Source organism: Pan paniscus, chromosome 9, assembly GCF_029289425.2.
Source record: "Pan paniscus chromosome 9, NHGRI_mPanPan1-v2.0_pri, whole genome shotgun sequence".
Lineage (NCBI taxonomy): Eukaryota > Metazoa > Chordata > Mammalia > Primates > Hominidae > Pan > Pan paniscus.
The window spans coordinates 58497844-58520174 of record NC_073258.2 but is presented as its reverse complement, the minus strand read 5'-3'; the positions used below and the strand labels follow the sequence as shown (position 1 = coordinate 58520174).

General features: G+C 49.1%; 1 protein-coding gene across 6 annotated transcripts in view; it reads right to left on the bottom strand.

Moving 5' to 3' along the window:
• P2RX3 (purinergic receptor P2X 3) overlaps positions 1-22331 on the bottom strand; it is a 38232-nt gene that overhangs the window by 10958 nt on the left and 4943 nt on the right. For 3 of the 6 annotated variants that reach the window (XM_055094326.2, XM_003826436.7, XM_063608158.1), the window contains 7 exons: positions 16515-16650; positions 16007-16078; positions 15709-15772; positions 14924-15017; positions 14484-14561; positions 13273-13414; positions 12254-12390 (listed from right to left, as the gene is read on the bottom strand). In XM_055094326.2, the coding sequence (XP_054950301.1) occupies positions 12254-12390; positions 13273-13414; positions 14484-14561; positions 14924-15017; positions 15709-15772; positions 16007-16078; positions 16515-16650 (723 nt within the window). The remainder of the gene's footprint in view (positions 1-12253; positions 12391-13272; positions 13415-14483; positions 14562-14923; positions 15018-15708; positions 15773-16006; positions 16079-16514; positions 16651-22331) is intronic. The other 3 variants (XM_055094328.2, XM_055094329.2, XM_055094327.2) reach the window with 1 other exon arrangement.

Genomic DNA, 22331 nt, shown 5'->3' with positions numbered 1-22331 from the left:
GATCTGGGTGTGGTGCTATGGCTGTTGTGAATTAGCTTCTTGATCTTGGGAAAGTCATTCGACTTCTCTGAGCTTTTTACTTCAACTGAAAAATTGGAGGAAAAAGAGCTCTGAGGAGGATGAGTTGAGAGAGTGTCCATATATAGTCAGTGCTTAAAACACATCCCTTTCTTATCCTAGCATAAAGATAAAATGAAACAATATCTACATTTACTTTAATCATTACACTCTCCTGGCTCCTGTAGATAATGATATTAGTAATAATAACAGCCAACATCTACTGAGTACTCCTCTGTGACCCGACACTGTGCTAAGTGCTTACGCTTATTAGCTCATTTAATGCTCACAACCACCCCATTGCATTTAAGTACTGTTGCTATTCCCATGTCACAGCTGAGGAATCAAGATCAGAGAGGTGAAGCAACTTGTCTAAGGTCACAAAACCAACAGTGAGTGAAGCTGGGATTCGAACCCAGGCAGTCCAGCTGTCGGACCCACACTCTTAGCCAGCATTCTACACTGTTCTTTTGTTGCTTGATTTCTGTTGGGTCATAACTAATTTCGTTCTCCAGCTGGGGCATCTTTTTGCATTTGCTAGGTGGGTCTCCATACCCAGAGTCACTGGCTGGGAGCAGAACAGGAAGCCTGGGGGGTCATGCAGTGTCAGGACAGAAGGACCCTGTAGCCTCCTCATCTAAAAAGGGGGATGGTTCAGCTACATACACCATGCCCAAGCCTTGATTTTCCCCAAGTCCTCTGGCTCTTACCAGGTCACTTTTATTTTTTTGGTTAGGATTGGGGTTGGTGAGAATGACAGGACCATTCCATACCTTGACCCCTCCCGACCTGGCCCAGTCCACCTGCCTTATCTGCAGGCTCTTCTCCCTGCCACATGCTCAAGTTCCAGCCACACCAGACTACCTGCCTTCCTGCATTTCCTGAACACATCCCACAGACACAGATGTCTATGCTTTTGCCCATGCTGTTCCTCTCGCCTCCCTTTTCCACCTTGCAGACTCCTATTCATCCATTAGGGCCCAGCTCAGATGACCTCTTGTTCTTTCAGCATTCAACAAACATTTGGAGCACACCTGCTCTGTGCCAGATACTGTTCTAGGTACTGCTGATACCTTGCCAAGCTCTGCTGTCATGAGAGGGAGAGAAATACTAATTAACCACACAAGCCCATAAGTAGCTAAAATCGGACATAAGGAAGGGTTGGGAAGGAGAGGAGTGCCATTCTATGAGCACAGTTAGATGTCTAACCTAGGCTGGGGGTTAGGCAAGGCTTCATGTGAAAGTGACCCTGAAACCGGAAATACCATTTAACCCAGCAATCCCATTACTGGGTATATACCCAAAGGAATATAAATCATTCTATTATAAAGATACATGCATGCATGTTTATTGCAGCACTGTTCACAATAGCAAACACATGGAATCAACTCAAATGCCCATCAATGATAGACTGGATAAAGAAAATGTGGTATATATACCATGGAATACTATGCAGCCATGAAAAGGAATGAGATCATGATCTTTGCAGGGATATAGATGAAGCTGGAAGCCATCATCCTCAGCAAACTAACACAAGAACAGAAAACCAAACATTGCATGTTATCATTCATAAGTGGGAGCTGAACAATGAGAACACATGGACACAGGGAGGGGAACAACACACACTGGGGCCTGTTGGGGGTGCAGGGGTAAGGAGAGCATCAGGATAAATAGCTAATGCATGTGGGGCTTAATACCTAAGTGATGGGTTTATTGTGCGGCAAACTACCACGGCACACGTTTACCTACGTAACAAACCTGCACGTCCTGTACATGTATCCCAGAACTTAAACTTAAAAAAAAAAAAAAAGTGACCCTCAAGCTGGGGCTTGAAGGATGGAGAGTTAAAAGGGCAAGAAGGCCAGAGGTGGGGGCCGCTTTCCTGGCTGAGGGATCTGCAGGCCCTCTCACGGGAAAGAACGTGGTGTTTCTGAAGCAGCTGGAAGAGGGTTGGTGGGCTGGTGGGTAGAGGCAGATGGAAGTGGCAGCAGCTGGGTCCACACATCCCAGCAGGCAGCCAATTGTGTGCATCTCTTCCCAATTCCATGTTTAGTGACTTCACCCTGGTAGCTTGAAATTGACCATCCTGGAGTATTTACCTCACAGAAATCCAGCCAATGCTACAAACCAGGGGCATGAGCTGGGGTTGGGACATCCCCCAGGGCTGCCTTTTCTCTCTCCATTAGGATTCAGCCCTCTACTACAGTATCTGCCACACCAGACTATAGCTAATAATTTGGACTACGGACTATGAGCCATATCTCGCTGTTTCTTTCTTTTTTTTTTTTTTTTTTGAGACAGAGTCTCGCTCTGTCACCAGGCTGGAGTACACAGTGGAGCGATCTCGGCTCACTGCATCCTCTGCCTGCCAGGTTCAAGTGATTCTCCTGCCTCAGCCTCCCAAGTAGCTGGGATTACAGGTGTGCACCACCATGCCCAGCTAATTTTTTGTATTTTTTTTAGTAGAGACAGGGTTTCACCATGTTGGCCAGGATGGTCTCCATCCTGACCTTGTGATCCGCTCACCTCGACCTCCCAAAGTGCTGGAATTATAGGAATAAGCCACCGCGCCTGGCCTCATATCTCACTGTTTCTGTTTGCCCAAAGGCCTAATGCTCACAGTAGGGGGTTGAGTAAATGCTTGCTAGAAGAATAAATAATTTCTGAGATTCTTGACATCTCAAAGATTGAGTTTAGGTAGGTTGTCCTCAGGGCTCCCTCCTGCTGCCGCTGGTTTCTCCAAATGCTCCTGATTCTGCAGGTGGAGCTAGTATAAGGTAGTAACAACAGGCTGCTTCTCTCCCCAGCAGAACACAGTTAGATTTGGCAGCTAGCTAGGTGGGAAAGTGGGTGCCACTTGTGGGAGCCAGCCTCTTGATAGGGGCAATGCGGGAAAGAGTAGGAAAATATATGTGGGACAGTTACTCCTGCTAAGCACTAGGCTAGAGGCTTCCACACCTGTTGTTTCATTTAGGCCTCACAACAGCTGAACGAGTTAGCTGGCGGCTTACGCACTTTGAAATGAGATAGTCCTGGGCCTGAATCCCGGCTGTGCCACCTAGTTTATATGACCTTGGGCGAATTACCTCTCTGAGTCTGTTTTTCCATCTGTAAAATGGAGATGAGAGCAGTAGCTCTAGGGTTGCCTAGAGGATTAAATGACTATGGAATGTGAAGGCTGAACATAGTACCTAGCACACAGCTTTCTCTTAATATTGTGTACTGGTCATCAGGCAACATGCCTGATTTTACAGGTTGGGGAAAGGCACAGACATGCTCCATAGGCTACTCTGCCTGCAAGGGGCACAGGTGGGATCTGAAATCTGGCTGCTTGACTCCAAAGCCCTTGCCTACCCCTACTGCCTCCCTAAGAGAGGAGCCAAAAGGAGTTCCTTGCAGCCTCAGTGGGCAGGGAGCTTGCTAAGCTGGTGTCTGTGAAAACACCTCAGCTGTGGAGAAAGCACAGCATGGCTGTGACTGCAATGATGCCATAGGCATCAGAGGAAAGAACAGAGCCCGAACAGCTGCCAGCACTGAGCTGGAAAAGGGGAAAGCAGCCCAGAGGCACAGGCAGGGCCAGAGTTTTCAGGGTCGGGGGCTCCTCTGACAGGCGTGGCTGGAAGGGCCACTGGAGCCCAGACACTTGAAGGGCAGCGGGGATAGTTACCTGGTGGGCCAGAGACTCTGCACTTGCCCCAGGAGCCAGTCTCTGGTCTGGGCAGCCCTGCAGGTGGACCTCTGCAGCCCACATTCCCTGGCTTCCTCCCCCCTGGTTTCTGGGGAATTTGGTCAATGGGCGGCACTGGCAGGGGACCCGAGGGTGGGAAGGAGGGGATGGGGTATGTATCTGCTCGCCGCTTCCCTGCTCTGCCTTGATTTTGCCTGTGGCTGTGTCACTTTGACTGCTGCTCCTGTCAGGCACCCCAGCTCAAAACCAGGCTCCCATTCCTCCCGCGGGGGCGGCAGGTCTACAGTGGTGACGGCTTCCCACTTTGTTCATCCCTGTGTGCCTCGACTCCCATGCTGGTTCCTGTTGTGTAAATTTCTTCACAAACCCCAGCTGAATGTGCTTTGCCTCCAGGGCCTTCACTGAGACACCCCTAGCTGTGACCAGACAGGACACCTCTAACACAGGACTCAATCGAATGGTTCTGAGGCCTAATAGTGCTGGGATGTTGTGCGTGTGAGTGCGTGTGTGTGTGAGTGTGCGCGCGCTCCCTTGTGGCATTACCAGCAAGAGATAAAGAATGAGTAAGTACAAACGTCAATTACCATAATAAATCATTTGTCAGATGCGCTTCTGCAGGGCAGGGCTGGAGCTCCATTCCAACGTGATTGTGATAGGTCTATAAATAATAGTGCATGCTTCAGCAGCCCAAATTTCCACAGCCCTTCCTCAGACACCCACACATGTTGATTCAGACTTTTAGGGCTTGAAAGAGCCTAAAAGATCATCATCTTTAACCAGCCCATTTTACAGAGGAGGAAACTGAGGCCCACAGAGGCAATGAGACGTGCTTAACATCACATCCAGCATTTACAGCAAGGCCTGAACTGTAGCCCACATCCTTCTGCTTTACTTCTGCTTCATCTTGACCATCCTTGGCTTGCCCCAGCATAACATATATATATTTCTTTTGTATAAGCATTTTTCGTTATTTGGATTCAAGTTTATCATCACTATATTAAAACTTGCTTGATTCTAGGAACTGGTCTTGTTCATCTCTGTATTCGCCACAAAGCCCAGCATGTGATATAATCTGGAAGTTGAAAGAGACCTTCAAAGTTCTCCCTACATTATCTACAAAGGGTTTCCCTGCCGATGCCTGAATACATTCAGTGCAAGGAAACTCACTACCTGTAGGAGCAGCCCAAATTTAGCTTTGGATAGCTCTAACTGTTAGAAGTACTTCCCCATGCTGAGCTGACATTTGCAGTAGTCAGCAGTCAATAAACGTTTGCTGAATGGAGAAGGGTTTTTTTATCACAATGTACAAATCCCTTGGAAGCTCTCAGACATCTGTTTAGAAATGATCCATCCTCTCATCGAGTGGTGGAAATTCCTTCTTAAAGCAGGGACACGTAACTGTTACAGCAGCAGGAAAAACAGCAACAAACTTGCCGGAGCCGGGTTTGACTTGCAAGGGAAAACTTGGGCCTGGAATTTGGGTTTCTAAGTGAAAGTGGTGGTGTTCTCAGCAAAGCTTTGCCTGGTGGGAAGTAATTTTGCCAGCTGAAATACACTTTTACAGTTGATTTCATACTGATAGGAAAATATCTCCTGGCAGACTCTTTGCTTCAGGGTGGGGCAACATCCTTAGAACAGGCTGGAATTCTCCTTAGAGAAGGGCCCAAAGCCGTACTTATTTATTCATATTCCAGGCACCAAATCAACCTCAAAGGCAGACATTTAAAAAAACGCTTCTTGTTGATCTTTAAAAATGCATTACTATTAATTTATCTTTAATTAATAAGGTAGGGAAAGATCAATGGACCTGGAGTCAGAAGATGTACCTGAGAGCCAGGTTACTCGCTCTCTGCTCCTGAGAGGGATCTTTTTGGCCTCAGTTTCCTCATCTGTAGAATGGGCGTTACCATACTTGTCCTACTTGTGGTTGCAAGCACAGGTTCTGGAGCCAGACTGCTAGGGTTTGAATTCTGGCTCCAGCAGTAGGAGCTGTGTGGCCTTGGACAGGTAGATGAAACCCCTGAGCTCAGGTATCCAGTTCTAAAATGTTCTCTTGAGCTGTTATATCTTTTTTTATTTTTTTGACAGAGTCTCACTCTGTCGCCCAGGCTGGAGTGCAGTGGTGAGATCTCAGCTCACTACAACCTCCGTCTCTGGGTTCAAGCAATTCTCCTGCCTCAGCCTCCTGAGTAACTGGGATTACAGGTGCGTGCCACCACGCCTGGCTAATTTTTTAAAAAATTTTTAATAGAGACAGGGTTTCATTATGTTGGCCAGGACAGTCTTGAACTCCTGAACTCGTGATCTGCCTGCCTTGGCCTCCCAAAGTGCTGGGATTATTACAGGTGTGAGCCACCACACCTGGCTCTAAAATGTTCTCTCTTCAGGGTCAACAAGATAATCACACAGAGAACCTGCTAATTCTCTGGCTCACTGGTAAGTGTTCAATGAGTGTTAGCTAATATTTTCTATGAATAATACTGGTTGCTGTGAGAATAGGGTAGACATGAACATGATAAAGGGCTATCTAAATCCAAGATCACTCTAATTGCATCACTTCCACTGAAACCTAAAAAAGATGAAGAAGAAAATGGATTATGGAGAATTCAAGCAAGTACACTTCCCATGGAAGAGGGCCTTCAAGTGTTTCTGTGGAAATGACGGTGCTGGCTGCTTTTAACACATATTCTATGGCTTTTGGAAAGAGAAAAATCCAGATTGTAGAGAGAATGATCAAAGCCAAGGGTGCACTTCGATTCTGTCTCTGTCAATTGGCCTAAGATCTTGCTGATCCACACGTTTCTGCCTGGAAGCAGGACAGGCGCCAAATCTCCGAGCTTCATGAAAGCTGCTGTGGGTACATTTCCAACATGAAACGATCACTAGAAACACCTACCGCACCAGGAACATCTAGCAGCTGAACAAATGTTTTTTTGTCCCAGACACCAAAAGAGGAAATCCAAAACTGCGTTGCCTTTTAGTAGCAAAGCTGTCTTAGGAACTCTCAGAGGAGAAACAAGAAATCAGGCATTTTGAAATGCAGTTTCGATTCTCTCCCGTCAATCACACCAGCCATCACTACCAGGTATATCTCTTAGAGCTATTTTTTTCCCCCTTTTTTTCCCCCTTTGCGCATGTGATGGCGCAAGGTATGCTGGAAGCAATGGATATATAGATCAAATCCCTGGGTTTGAGTCCTGATGTGCCTCTTAATTAGGCTGTATAATCTCAGGCAAGTTTTGAAATCTTTCTGAGCCTACCTTGGGGGTGGGGGAAGATGGTGAGCTGTGATCTGTCAAAAATAGGTGTGAAAGGGCTTTGCAAACTTAACTCTAGGGCTCTTAATCTGAGGTGCAGGGATAGGCTTTCATTTATTATTTATTTTTTAGAATTTTTAATCTTATTTTTGTAGAGAAGGAGTCTTGTTATTGCTGCCTAGGCTGGTCTCAAACTCCTGGCTTCAAGGGATCCTCCCGCCTCAGCCTCCCAAAGTGCTGGGATTACAGGCAGGAGCCTCCACACCTGGCTACGGGATAGGCTTTTAGAGGGCCTCAAAGTCTTGGAATTTTATGCTGCATAAATATAAATGCATAGAATAAGAACTGGAAGGAAACTCATTAAACCGTCCCAGATGTTAATTCCCTGCAAAGGGTGCAGACCTGGGGGAATGAAGGGGACTTCCCATGTCATTACTTTGTATATATCAGTATTGGTTGGATTTATTACTCTGAGAATGTATTTATATCTTATTTGTAGAAATGAAATAACCTGGCTAGGCGTGGTAGCTCACGCCTATAATCCCAGCACTTTGGGAGACCAAGGTGGGTGGATTACTTGAAGTTAGGAGTTTGAGACCAGCCTGGCCAACATGTTGAAATCCCGTCTCTACTAAAAATACAAAAATTAGCTGGGCGTGGTGGCGGGCACCTGTAATCCCAGCTACTGGGGAGGCTGAGGCAGGGGAATTGCATCAACCCGGGAGGTAGAGGTTGCAGTGAGCCGAGACTACTGCACTACTGCATTCCAGCCTGGGCAACAGAGCAAAACTCTGTCTCAAAAAAAAAAAAAAAAAAAAAAAAAAAGAAGGAAAATATCCTTTAAGAAGAGAACTTGCCTGTGAATTTTCTCATGTCTATGAATACATGCATCTTCCTTGGACAATGGTCCCCATTTTCATCGGGGGCATAAAGCAGTTAGAGTCCTCTGAAAGTTAAGGAAGGGCTGTAATTTCACAGACGTAAGTTGTCAGGACTTGTCCTGGACATCTCTGCAGGTGCCCCTCAGGTCCGTGCTCCTCCCTTCCTCGCCCTGCCCCAGGCTGCCTCAGTGGGCTGCTTTGCCTCAGCTCTGGCTTCTGGTGGGGCTCTCCTGAGTCACAGCCACATGTCAGGCTGTCCTCTGCTCACATCTCTGTCCGTCTCCATGTTCCTGTCACTGCTTCCTCTCCTCGCCTCTTCAGACCTGGGTGGTAACCAGTGTCCTGTTTCTGGCCCTGGCACTGCACTATCTGTGTGGTTTCCGTACACCCTGCCCACACCTTTGAAACAGTCCCTTTATTAAACTCTCCTCAGATTACCCAGTTAGAATGTGCCATCTGTTTCCTGCGGGGACCCTGACGGATACAGTATTTTTAATCTGTCATTGCACCATCAATGCCTATACACTCACGCACACACACTGACACACTCACTCTCAGCCTCACACATTCACCCACTAACAAATACACCCACTCTCACGAACTCACATGTGCACACACACTCACACACATACACAACATCACCTGTTCCCAGGACTTTGGGAAATATAGTACTCTTGTTAAAATCCTGCTCCTGTGAATTGAGAGTCTACCTGGGCCTCAGAAACCTTGCCAACAGAGAAGACAGCCTCCTGAAGAACTGCAGGGCTCTGCTGAGGGCGCCTTTCACTTGTGCAGCACTGAACTGTTGACTCTCAACAGTTCTTATTTTTAGAAATTGCTGCACTTTGTCTGCTAGAAATCCAGATGACCCCACCAACTGCAATCTCAGTGTGCTTGGAAAGAGGCTTCATAAAAATACTAAGTTAAAGCGGCCCACGGAGTCTTTAGCCACGCAGAACAGACCAAGGAGTAAAAATAAAATCTCTCCACTAAATTTCAGGTAGGGGAAGAACAGAATCTTTAGGGGATCACAAAAATAAAGATTAACTTGCATGGACAGCACCAAGTACACTGGAGAGGAGTTAAAGGGAGGCACATTTTGGCTCAATTTGAGGTCACCTTTCCAATGAATGGAGCAGGCCACTTTGCTTGCCACGGAGATCAGATATCCCCCAGTGTCAGGGTGATTACATGGGCCTATAATCTCTTACGTGGGTCCGTAAACTCTTTTAAATCACAAGGGTCACATTAGGAGTTGAGATCCAATGACCTTTGAGGCTACTCTAAGATGCCCCCTTTGGAACTTCCGCTTCCTCATCTGTAAAGTGACCGCCTTACTCTGGGTGACTGCAAGGGAACTTCAACAGCTATGAATTCTCAAAATCTCTGATTCTGCAGGCAAAGAGCTACAAAAAGTAGGGGCGGGGGGGAGTGACATTTGGAAGGGAGCTGCGAATGTAATTAGTGATGGAAATGTGAATCTCTAGCTGCCTCTGGATGTCTTAGTTAGCAGATTCAAGCACGGCCGAATCTTGGCTGAATAATTCCATTCCCTCCAGAGCAAATGGCAACAGTAGGGGTGTTGAAAAATCTGCCTCTGTTGGAGGGAGCAGCAAATGAATTTGTTTGGGAGACAAAAGGCCGGGCTATGAATTGTGCTGCCAGCATCTGCTAGTCTTGAAATCTCCTTGGAACTTAGATTCTTTGTTTTTAAGCTGGGATGAAAGTGTCAACCACATAGGCATGCTTTTTTTCCTGAGGATTAACAAGTACAAATGTCCCTAGTCTTCCTGGCTGGGGTGGAGATCATCCAAAGAAATATGTTTTGAATCCAGGCTCCCCCTCTTGCTTGCTTTGTGACTTTGAGAACGTTATTTAACAGTGAGACTCCATCTTCTCCTTTATAAAGTTGGGGGGGATATTGTAGCATCTACTTTGTAGGGCATGCAAGGAATGCTGAGCTGAAGCACACAAAACGTTTTGCACACAGGGTGACTAGTATGGTTTCTACTGATAAGTAGCTTGGTGAGATTCTAAAAAACAGCATACATCTTACCATATCATAGAAAGTGCACTGTGACCCACACTGAAGCTGGCTTTGTGACCCTTTCTCTCTTATTCGAGCATTCAGAAAGACAGCTTTGCAGCCTCCCACACGTGGGCTCTTAGCTTAGCCTTGGGTGCCAGTAGTTTGAGGTTGCATGAGGGTGGTGGGTGGGCACCCAGGTGAAGGGATGGGAAGGGGCTTGGGCAGAGCCCTCTGCTTGCCACTGATATCAGATGTCCCCCAATGTCAGGGCTATTACTTCGGCCCTCTGGAAACTTTTAAATCACAAGGGTCAAACTAAGCAGCTTTGCCTCCTTCTTCTCTGGCCTGGGGGACTTTGTTGGGGGAGTCAATTATCTGAGATCCTAAGAGGGGGTGGTTTCTCTTAGGCCTCTGGGAATTATGCAGACAGGGTCTTTGGGGATATTCCGTCCTGCCTCCCCAAATACCCTCCAAGCTTATTTAGGACCAGGTCTATCCCACATCCTTCTGTGCTCAGGTGGGGAGGGAGGGAAGGCAGCCACAGTGCAATAAATTGGAGATAAAGAACTCCAGACCAATTCTTATTTAGATGAGAGATGCTGTTCTAAAACTGTATGATATCAGTAGCTGGGGGTCTTTATAATATTCACATTCTTCATAAGCTTTCCTGCCAAATGAGTTATTTGGAGAATTAAAGAATTCCCAATGGCCAAAGGGAAGTTATGAAGATGAAAACTTGCATTTTAGATCATGAGAATTTTATTAATATGTTACTATTTTAAGCCACCATACAAATATCCTTTGTATTGATCTCAGTGTGATATACCAACTGAATAAATATGCCAATTTCTGCCAGTGAGCCGAACAGTATTTTTAACCTACTTTAAAATATGTGTTGTTTCCTATGGTTTTTTTAAAGTTTGGAGTTGATGATGAAAGTACTTCAATTTTTAAAGATTCTTCTTTCCAGAGAATATACATGTATATTTTAAACTATTAAATATAAAGCTTAATGGGGTGGGTGATTATTTTTTTAAGTTATAAATTAACAATTTTAAAAGGTGAAATGATTATTTTTGGCTTACGTATGCCATTGTATCAGAGAAAACCACCTCAACAAAGGAAATTTGAGTAACATTTATTTGAATATATTCAAATATATATTCTTATGTTCAAATGTAAATGAAATATATTCTTATGTATTTTTTTTCCCTGGTCACTCCCTATTTGTTCTATTTAAGCTGTTTAGTGTATAATGCTGTGTACTTAAACAGGGCCCTGCCAGAAACTTCAGGATCTTCAAAAACTGGGGGAAATCCACAATGTATACATGTATCAAAACATCACATTGTATCCCATATATATGCAATTGTTATTTATCAATTAAAAAGAAAACAAAACCTTTAATAAGTAGTGTTGACCTTGTAGTCTACACTTTGAGAACTGCTAACCTAAGATAACTGAGTACGGTCCTCAGCACGTAGTAGACAATTGCTATGTGTTTAATGGATGAATCAATAAATGAATGATTCAGAAAAAAAAGAAGAGAGAAACAAAACAGAAAGCTGAAGCTTTTCACACATTGGTTAATTGAATCCTGAAGATCACAGTGGTACTATCACAATTTCATAGGTGGGGAAATTAGGATGGGAGAAGACCAATGGCTTGTTTAAGCGCTTTCAGTTGCTTCCAAACAGTTTGTCCTCTAATTCCTCTCTGCCTTTCTTCAAAATGGAAAAACAAAACAAAACAAAACCCGAAAAGATCCCTGAAGCCTCAAAGCCATTGGGATGATATTTAAAGACTGGTCTGAGTTCTTGTTTGGAGAGGCATTGAAGAACCAGAGACAATTATAACTGCTACTGGTGACACACATTTGCGGACAGAAATGCAAAGTTGCCATCTTGTAAAATGTAAAATGATACCAGTTATCACCCTTACTTTGTAGAGCGAGAAACCTTAGAAAATTCAGGCCCAGGGCAAGGAATGGGCCTATCTGGAAGTCACTTAAGCACATCACAGTTTCAGGCCAGTGTTAGGAACAGGCAAAGAATCGCAGAACCCCAGCATTTCAAGAGACCTTGGCCCTCTCTTCTAACTACTGACCTGCAGCAGGAATCCTTGGCATGGTCCCCTTCAGTGATAAGGAGACACTGTCTCCCAGGACAACCAGCTAGATCCTAATGGCTGTTAGAGAGTCCTTCCTGATTTGAAATGAAACCTGAGGTGGGACTTGGGGCCAGGGGTGGGTGGATGGATGTGGGATCTTGTCTCCCCAATAAACATTGCCGTTAACAGCCCGCACCTTCTTCTCCTGGTGTCCCAGGAGACAGGGAATTACCTGAAGTTGTAGCCTGGGGACACGCTGCTTTTCTCAGAAACGCTGTCGAGCCGGGTGAAGGAGTATTTGGGGATGCACTGGTCCCAGGCCTTGTCCAAGTCGCACACCCAGCCGATCTTAATGCCCAGAACTCCCCCCTGAAGAAACGGGCCGGGTATGAGCTTTCCCCTCGCCGTCTGACTCCCTGCGCTGGGCCAGGGTGGGGGTGGGGTGGAGGTGGTGACAAATGATTTCCTCCCATCCTCCAGGTGGGAGACGGAGGCAGGGAGAACGGAAAGTGACATGTCATATACTGCTCAGTAAAGAAGTGCTGTGGTGGCCGGGTGCGGTGATTCACGCCTGTAATCCCAGCACTTTGGGAGGCCAAGGCGGGCGGATCACGAGGTCAGGAGATCGAGACCATCCTGGCTAACACGGCGAACCCCTGACTCTACTAAAAATACCAAAAATTAGCCGGGCTTGGTCCCAGCTACTCCGGAGGCTGAGGCAGGAGAATGGCGTGAACCTGGGAGGCGGAGGTTGCAGTGAGCCGAAATCGCGCCATGCACTCTAGCCTGGGCGACAGATCGAGACTCTGTCTCAAAAAAAAAAAAAAAAAAAAAAAAAAAAAAAAAAAAAAAGGTTGTGGCTCGGATGCGAACACTGGAGCCTCTGAGTCCTACTTTCGGGATCTTCAGTGCTTTAGCTACAACACAGGAGAAAGTGGCCACAGGTCTACTTTCCCGTCGTTTGGGGCTTATTACAGATCTAAGGCCTTTGCCTGAGGTGAAGTGTGAAGATGGGAGTGGGAAACTGAGGCTTGAGGAAGGTGGACTCGGCAGGGGTGGGGGGCAAGACCGCTCTGCGCGGGGAGAGCAGAAAGGATTCAGGCACAAAGCCAGTGGCAGGCCTGGGATGCTTCCACCAGGTGGCGGTGTCTCGCGGCGGCTCCTGGCCAGTGCCGGCCAAAGGGCCCTGAAATCTGGGAAAGGGCTGAAGGTGGGGAGTTTGGGGTCGCGGAAGGATGGCTAGGTCCTCACCGTGCGCGCCAGTTTGGCAAAATCCTGCCCCGCAAACTTGACCACGTCCCCTACCCGCAAGATGGGGCAGAAAGGGTCCTTGTCCGGGTGGAAGCGGCAGGTCTTCATGTCCCTGGCTGTCAGGTTGGGAAGGAGGTTTCCCCTGGGGAGGAGCAGAGAGAGAGGTCAGCCCAGGGTTCATGGGAAGATCGTCTTGTGCAATCTCTCCCCGCCTTCCGGAGCCTCAGGGCCCTCCACGCCTAGGGGGGATCTGAGCCCTCAGCCTTCATCTGGACCTCGCCATCTCCCTCCCCTCTTTCCTTTCCCTGCATCTTTCTGGTGCCCCATCACCGCCTTCCCTGTTTATCAGGGTGATGTATGTCGGTGACTAATCTCCAGCTGCCAGGCTGGGAGTTCGAGAGGGCAGAAATCATTCCTGGTTACTCTGTGCATTTTTTTTTTTTTGAGCCGGAGTCTCGGTCTGTTGCCCAGGCTGGAGCGCGGTGGCATGATCTCGGCTCACTGCAACCTCTGCCTCCCAGGTTCAAGCGATTCTCCTGCCTCAGTCTCCCAAGTAGCTGGGATTACAGGGGTGCGCCACGGCGCCTGGCTAATTTTTTTTTTTTTTTTTTTTTTTTGGTACAGACGGGGTTTCACCATGTTGACCAGGCTGGTCGCAAACTCCTGACCTCGTGATCCACCCGTCTCGGCCTCCCAAAGTGCAGGGATTACAGGCATTTGTCACTGCGCCTGGCCTAGTGCACTTCTGTAGTGACTGGCATTGCCCTCTGCACATGGCCAATGCCCACTGAGTAGCTGTGGAATGAGTAAGTCAATGAAGGGGGGCTGAACTGACTAAGAGAAAAGGGATTTCCACACATGGGCTAGATGTGGGGAAAAAGAATGGGACGAGACCGAAAGGGTTTCAACCGTTGAAGGCATCCTTGACCCACGACTAGGCCTAAGTTGTCCCTCTCCTACCCCAAGCAAAACTCCCGTTTGGGTCTGAGCCCCAAGGCGGGGAGGCTGGCAGAGAAACTGACCCCAAAGTTCACCTGATCCTCAGTGGCCAAGGCCCGTTGGGAGATTGGGAATGGTAGGCCCAGGGAGATGGGTCAGTGGAGCGAAAGTGGGAAGAACTGTGGCGAGGGGGCATCTCCACTTCCCTGAAAACAGGTTGGCAGGGCCAGGGGTGCCTGCATCTTGGCTTTAGGGAAGGAGTGGGGACTCACTTCTCAAAGTTGAAGAGGGGGAAACGGATGCTGTTCTTGATGAAAATAGTGAAGTTCTCAGCTTCCATCATGATGGGCCTGTGGGTGAGCACAGGAGGCCTTAGCTTTCCAGGAAGAAGAGGGGGAAATGAAGGCTTTCACCTGAGGGCGACCTTCCTGGTGGATGCCTCCAAAGGGAGACCTCTTATAGATAAAGGGCACTTTGAGAGTGGGCTACAGGAAGGGGCTGTCTGTGCCTGAGTGTCAGAGCAGGAGGAGGAGGCAGGTGGGTGGGCTGGGGAAGATGATACCCTGGGCCTGAGGCCACCCCCCACACCAGGAAGGGACAACACTGGAGAAAGCCACAGACCCTCCTCAAGCTCAGAGACGCACGGCTCCCACATGGGCAAAGGGGAGCTGAGGTGGGGGCCTGTCTCCTCCTGTCTGGCTTGGAGCCTTACGTTTCCACCGTGTCCACCTCCGTGGGGCACCAGCCCTGTATCTCACAGGTCCGGAGCACAGAGCTGTAGTTCACGCAGCGGCCAGTGAGGATCCCTAAAGTGAGAGCCACAGCTGCTGGGTGGCTGCCTGCCCTTTGCTCCTCTCCCTTTCCTTCCTCCCTCTTCCCTTCCCCCCATCAGGGACCCTGGCAAGTGGGGGAAAAGAGCAGGCAGGGAAAAGGGAGCTGACTTCTCTCCTGCTGCTTCTCCTGAGCCCCAGACCCAGCCAAAGGGAGGTGACAGCCTTCCTTTCATGTGCTCCGAGCCCCAGCAACCCTGAGGACACCTCTTCTTCTTGTGCTTCCTTCCTTGCCTCTAAGTCTGTGCTGCAGCTGTTCCTTCTGTCTGGAATGAACTTTTTGAAGCCCCCTCTGTCCTGCCAAATCCTATTCATCTTCAGGGACCATCCCAAATGTCACCACCTCAAGGAAGCCTTTGGGTACTGCTCACCCAGAAGCAATCTCTCCCCCTCCCCTAGGCTCAACAGTCCTTTGTACCTCCTGGACAGCACAGGCCACTTCAAGCACCCCTGTCTGTCACCACCATCCTAGACTGGGAACTCCTCTGGGGGCAGGGGCCATGCCACCTTTGTAGCACCCACTGGGTGTGGCACCCAGGGAGCAACTGTAAATGCCAGCAGAATGACATGGAACAGGCTGGTTCCCACTCCCTCTCCAACGACGGGCTCTCCCCCATGGGTCCCACTAACACTTGGGATTGTGGTGTGGGTAAGGGGCTGGACTCACCCCCACCTGGGAAGCGCTCAGGCCCGCACTGGCTGTCTGATACACAGCGGTATTTCTCCTCACTCTGTGGGCAGACGGGTCACAGGTTGGTGAAGGACACTGTCCCGGCCTGGTGAGCTCTGCGACTCCCTCGACCTCCCCACAACCAACAGCCTTAGGAGGGTGGAGGTCCCAGGTCCCAGTTGCAAGGTCAGACTTGGGGCCTCTGCTCATACCTCGCCCCTCCCTGCCACCGCTCCCACTCCCACCAACATTTTCAGCCTTGACCTGCTTCACCCAACCTCTGTCCTCCCCTCACCTCTGGGCAGAATCCTTGCATCTGATTTTCAGTAACAATCATCTTGGTGATGATGACAAAGACCGAGGTGCCCTTGGGAGGAGAGGAAGGGAGAGAAAAACATCCAACAGTCCCAATCAGTGAGACAGGGACTATAATTGATTATCCCCACTCTACAGATGAGGAAAGCGAGGCTTGTGTCTAGTGACTTGGCCAAGGTCACAGGGCTGGTGAGGGGCAGAGCTGGCTCTTTGCAGCCACCCACATGGCCCCCTTCCCCCATGTGTGTTGTCCTTGATTGCATTACAAGTTGTGGCAGAGCCTGGAGAGGAACCCAGCTTTCCTGATGCCCAGCACCACAGGCCCAAGCTCTCGCACAGCTCTCAGCTGCTGGGGGAGAGGTCCTCTGGATCAGTGACATCATGGATTCTAGTTTGGGAATCCCATTGGCACTCTTTGCTCACTTTCTCCCTTCCAACCTGCCCAGTGTCTGGACATCCACATGCCTCTCTGGGTAGGGGAACCATACCTGAGGTGGCGTCACGTAATCAGACACATCCATGACTCTGTTGGCGTAGAGTCCGGAGCCCTTCACCTTGGTTACCACCGAGGACTCAATGGCTGTGTCCCGTACCTGGTAAGCCTTCTCGTGCAAGAAAACCCACCTGGGGCAGGAGAGCATAAATGAAGAGAAAGAGAGGAGTCCATAGACCCAGCAGACAGAAGCTGGGAGAGGTCACCTTCCTGCCAACACTTGGCCATGCCTGGCAGGGTGTGCGGATGGTTCCTTCCGGAGGCGTGAGACCTAGAGTGAGCCCTTGGTTGACTTAGAATAGCGTTTCTCCACCTTTTGTCCCACTACTGCCCCTCAGGTGCCTTTCTAGACATTTTCTCCCCTAGTGGTCCCCCCCTCCATGAAACTTTGATATCACAGATATCTGTTTATGTACTGTATGCAAATTTGTGCTTTATGCATAAAAAGAGTGAGAACCAATTTTCACCTCCTTGGGGGCCATATGGCCCCATTGAGAATGCATGGCTCAAAGTCATTCCATGCTGCTGATGGGGGCCACTTCTCTGGCAGGCACCCAGGAGACAGAAGGACAGAGGATCCCAGGCCTCTGCTCCCGTGCATTCCAGCCTTGGCCCACGGCTGTACCCTAAGTGTCCAACACAAAGTAGCTCAGTAAACAAATCAATAAAGGTCCTTGGGAGCTCGGTGCTTGGCAGAATCTATCTGCCCAGGTGTCAGATGAGAACAGAGGAGGAAGCGGGGGACAGCGGCTGAGCTTTTACCTGGCAGGTAAAGGAGCTCGGTTGAAGGTGGGGGTGCTGGGGAAGGAGGGAGGGAAGAGTCTGATCTTATTCCCTGGATTGTGCTGCCACCCAGTGGTCATTTACCTGTACTGGCGCCTTCCTACAGCTTTAAGCCATAATGGGACCACGTGGATGAGGCCTTCCCTTTTTCCATCCCTATCTTCCTTCTCAGACTTTCCCCGCCTCGAGCAAGAAGGGCCTGCAAATACTTGCTGGCAACTCGTGCCTCTGCTTTCCTATAAAGTGCCTGCCTTTCCATTTGAAATCGCCAATCACAGCCCTCAAGGCTGAAGTCCCCGCTCAGCCTCACTTAATCCCACACTTCCAGCCTTTGGCAAGATTGCCTTTGTTCCTGATGGCACACTGGGAGGTAGATGCTGCCACCATTCCCATTCGACAGATGAGAAAACCTCATCAAATACGTTTAGAAAATGCCATGCAACCCTCCTCCTTCCCCGAGAAACATACGATGTAAACAAACAAATACATCTATTACATTTTGTTAACCTCACTGTCTCCCAGTCTTATTTGACCACAGAAGCCAGTCTTGGAGAAATACTGGTGACGTCTCATGGAACAGAGGAGCACACTTTTGGAAATGCTGGGTGAGGGCATTTTCTGCTTCTAACCAGGGTGGCACGAGGTTGGAAAACCACACCAGATGAAGGTGAGTGGAAGGAATTTGAGACTGTGTAGCCCAGAGAAGACAAAGCCGTAGGAGTTAGAGGCTGGGAAGCTGCAGAGGCAGGAGCTGGGCTGACCTGAGGATTCTATAAGGAGGTGGGCGAGGACTTCAATCCCAGAACCGCCTGCTGCGGAAAGTCACCACACGCGTGCCACACGTCTGGGAAGACTCCAGGACAGCATGTTGCTCACCTGGCAGGTGTGCTGAGAGGAGGCCCCTTCCTCAGGTGGAGGCTGGACTGAATGATCTCTGGGGTCACCTACAGCAGCAGCTCCCAGAACGTACCGGGGGTCCCAGCCACTTATAGTTTGGACACCACAATCCTATTTACTGCAAACCCCAGCGGATATTTGCAAGCGGCTCTTCGTTCGGTTTTCAGTGAGAGGGTTTGGTGTTATCCCCATCATGGGTCTTCCTTTGCTCACTGGAATCTTTTTTTCTTTTTATTCTAATTTAAGTTTAAATTTTTGATAAATAAATACTATTTATTATTATTATTTGAGACAGAGTGTCACTCTGTTACCCAGGCACTGGCGCCATCTCGGCTCACTGCAACCTCTGCCTCCCGGGCTCAAGTGATTCTCGTGCTTCAGCCTCCTGAGTAGCTGGGACTACAGGCACGCACAACCACGCCTGGCTAACTTTTTTGTTTTTAGTAGAGATGGGGTTTTTCCATGTTGGCCAGGTTGGTCTCAAACTCCTGGCCTCAAGTGATCTGCCTGCCTTGGCCTCCCAAAGTGCTGGGATTACAGGCGGGATCCACCATGCCCAGCCCTATTTATTATTGATAAGTAATAATTGTACGTATTCATGGGGCACAATGTGGGTGTTTTGATATGCCTATACCTTGTGGAATGATTATGTCATGCTAATGATCATATTTACTACCTCACATATTTATCATTTTTTCAGTAGTATTACTGGCTTGAATTCTGAATGATTTCTTGAGCAGGAGAGAAAGGGTGTAGTCACAGCACCAGCATATGGCTTCAAACCCGTTACCTGTTTTCCTATTGCTCCTTTAGAGCAGGCAGGCGGCATCCTGATTAACGCACCACTTAGAGTGACTTGCGTGCTTGTAAAATGCTCTCATGCACACCGCCTTCTATGGGGCCTTGTGGTGCTGCTTTATCTCCCAGCACTTTTCTTTTCTTCTTTTTTTGGAAGGGGAGGGGTTTCATTCAGATTTCACAAGGAAGTATGCCTCACGTAGAAATCCCATCTGCCAAATTACGTCCTTGCAGAAGAGAAGGGAGCCTCCCTGTCACAGGAAACCCAAATGAGCATTATTAGCTCACAGCCTGGGGCCCTGCAGAGTGAAGGGAGTGAGGTCTGGGGCCTAGGCTCTCTGCTTCCAGCTAAGATGGCTGTTGGCTGTACATTCGCAGAGTGCAAACTGTGGTCTAAACACACCCTTCTGGAACCGAGCCTCAATGTGCCTAGCCACAGAATAGACATATTTCTCAGTGTCGACCTAAGGAAATGGTTTTCTGAGGCCCCTGCCCTGCGTCCTTAAAGTCCAGGAACATTTGGAGATGCAGAGTTCAGACTAGTATTATATAACCAATGCAGCACTTGCTAAGCCGAATCTTTCACTACATTCTTACTGAGACAGCTTCGTTATTACCTTCATGTCATGAATGAGGAAACTGAGGCACAGAGAGGGTGCTAACTTGCCCAGGATTGCAAAGCTGGTATGTCAGCTCTAACCAGACAACCTGCTCCAGACCACTCACAGCCTCTTCACTCGAAGGTCTCTAGCTGTGTCCCAGCTCAAAGCCAGGCCATGCTGGCCCCCTGAACCGGACCCTGTGCTTTTCCTACCAGCTCCTGCTCCATCACCAGTGAAAGCATCTCCTGGCTTAGGAAAGTCTCAGGAGGAAAGGGCCGAGGACTCCAAGGAACAATCAACCAATCTCCTACCTCCTCCTCCTCCTCCTTCAAGGCTCCTTCTTGTGCCCAGTGGGGCGGAGAGGCCACATTAGAATTCTCTCTCTGACTTAAATAACAAGTGGAAGAATTTCAATGGCCTCACAGGGCCTCGGGATGTCATCAAGGCGGCTAGAAAGAAGGGGATGCTTCATTTCCAGAACGGAGGGGCTGAGGCTGTCTCTGGAGGCCAGGGCTCAGGAGCTAGGGCAGGCCTGAGCCTTCGATTCTTGGCATTTACTCTGCTGCTCTGACTATTTTCTTCTCGCATTCATGGTTTATTATTTATAGAGCGGAAGGCGTGTGGCAGCTCCTTGGCAGGTGGGATGTGCAGGAGAGAGGCCAGAGCCGCGCCCCAGCACCCTCCCATCCGCCCCCAGGGAGTCAAGGAGGAGGCTGGGGAGTGGGTGTGAAGAGTGCACGCTGTGTGTGTGGGAGGAGGAGAGGGGTCTCTTAGGAAGGTGTGAGCTGGGCAGAGGGAAAGGGGGAGGGGTGATGGGGGGGTCTTTGTGAAGTAGTCGCAGTTGCCATCTATTACTGAGTCACCATCTCCGCAAGGCACTTGACATATGTTACCTCCCCTCCCTATAACTCCCAGGGAGGAGGTATTCCTAAATCCATTTTCCAGATATGGGGACTGAGACTTAGAGATGTAAAGTCACTCTTAGGAGGCCCTCTCCTAGTTGGTGTCAGAGCCAGGCTTCTAACCAAGTGCTCTATGTACCATATTGGGGGAGAGGGCAGGCAGGAATGAGAGTCACTCCTCTCTCTGGACCAGGATGACTGGTCCACATGGGGCATCCAGCCAGGCATGGTGACTCATGTTGTAATCCCTGCACTTTGGGAGGTCGAGGCAGGTGGATCACTTGAGGTCAGGAGTTCGAGACCAGCCTGGCCAACATGGTGAAACCCCATCTCTACTAAAAATACAAAAATTAGCCGGGCGTCGTGGCATAGGCCTGTAATCCCAGCTACCGGTGAGGCTGAGGCAGAAGAGTCGCTTCAACCCAGGAGGCGGAGGTTGCAGTGAGTCGAGATTGCACCACTGCACTCCGGCCTAAGGGACAGAGCAAGGCTCCGTCTCAAAAAAAAAAAAGATGGGGCAGCCCAACAGTTCTTCCCACCATAACAGCTCTTTCCACCATATCTGTCACTTAATTGTGCTGACAAGGTGCCTCACAGTGATACCCTGGGCTGAGAGGATGGAGTGGAGAGCCAAGAAGGCAGGATTCTAGACCCTTCTCTTTAAACCAGAGCAGCTCCTCCCTTTCACCTGCTTTATGTATTGAACTCCCACCTAAGATCTGAAATGAGGCTGAATTTTATGAACCAAAGCATGGGGCTGCACAGATGGCAAGTTTGTGGACTGGGTCTTGTATGGGGGAGGAACAGGGCAGGTAGGGCAGGGCTGTGATGGGGTCAGAGGCTCCAGCAGCCACCAGTGACCCTTCAGCACAATGGGGCATCAAAGGCCTGGGAAGTCCCTGGCCTCCTAGTTTGCAAGGAGGCAGCTTCCTCCAGGAAGGCCCTGGAAATCAACCTCAGGCCAAGCACAGGCTATTGCTTCCAGGGACTCAGATCCTAGGGATTTCCTTCAACTTCTCAGGTCCCCAAAGGATCCAGAATGGGGATGGGCTCTCGGGAAGTCCCACTCCACAGAGGTGAGTGGGGATTACCACGTGGGCCCAGAAAAGATGTGAGAAACATCAGGTAAGTCCAGGCCTCTCTGTGTGCCCTGGAGTGGGTAAAGGAAAATAGTGATGAAATGGTGTCAACCACAGACAAGCAGCTGAGGCCAGGGGCGGGGGTGAGAGCGTATGTGAGATGACCAGGTGGTGTGTTGCTGAGAAGTTCTCAGAGAAATGATGGACTCATGTTAGGCAGAGTCTAGGTTGTTGACCTGGTTGGGATGATGGGGAAGAGATTGAAGTATCAGTGAAATATTAACACTATAGCCTTAAAAATCCCTTCAAATTCAATTGGGTCCAAGCCACTGTCACCTCTCTCCATAAACTGCCTCTTAGCAGGTTTTCCTGCACCCACTCCTACTCCTTCCACTTCCAGGGAATCAGCCCAGGTGCTCTTCCCAACTCAGATCTCATCGTGTCTGTCTCTCTCTCTCTCAAACTCACGTGCACACACACACAAAAGTGCACACAGACACATGGGTTAAAATGCTTTCATGGCTTCTGTTTATTCATCTCCTGTAAAAACAAAAGCTCTCTAAGGGTGTCTGAGGTCCGGCCTCTGTGTGTGTTCCCATCCACCGTACACCACCCTCACTCATCTCTGCTCCCTCGGCTCCAGCCACAATGACCTTCTTTTCTTTCCCCTGTTTGCCAGGCTCCTTCCCTTTGCAGAGGTGGGTTTCTCTGCCCTGAACTCTCTTCCTTCCCTCTTTCACCTGGGTTGCTC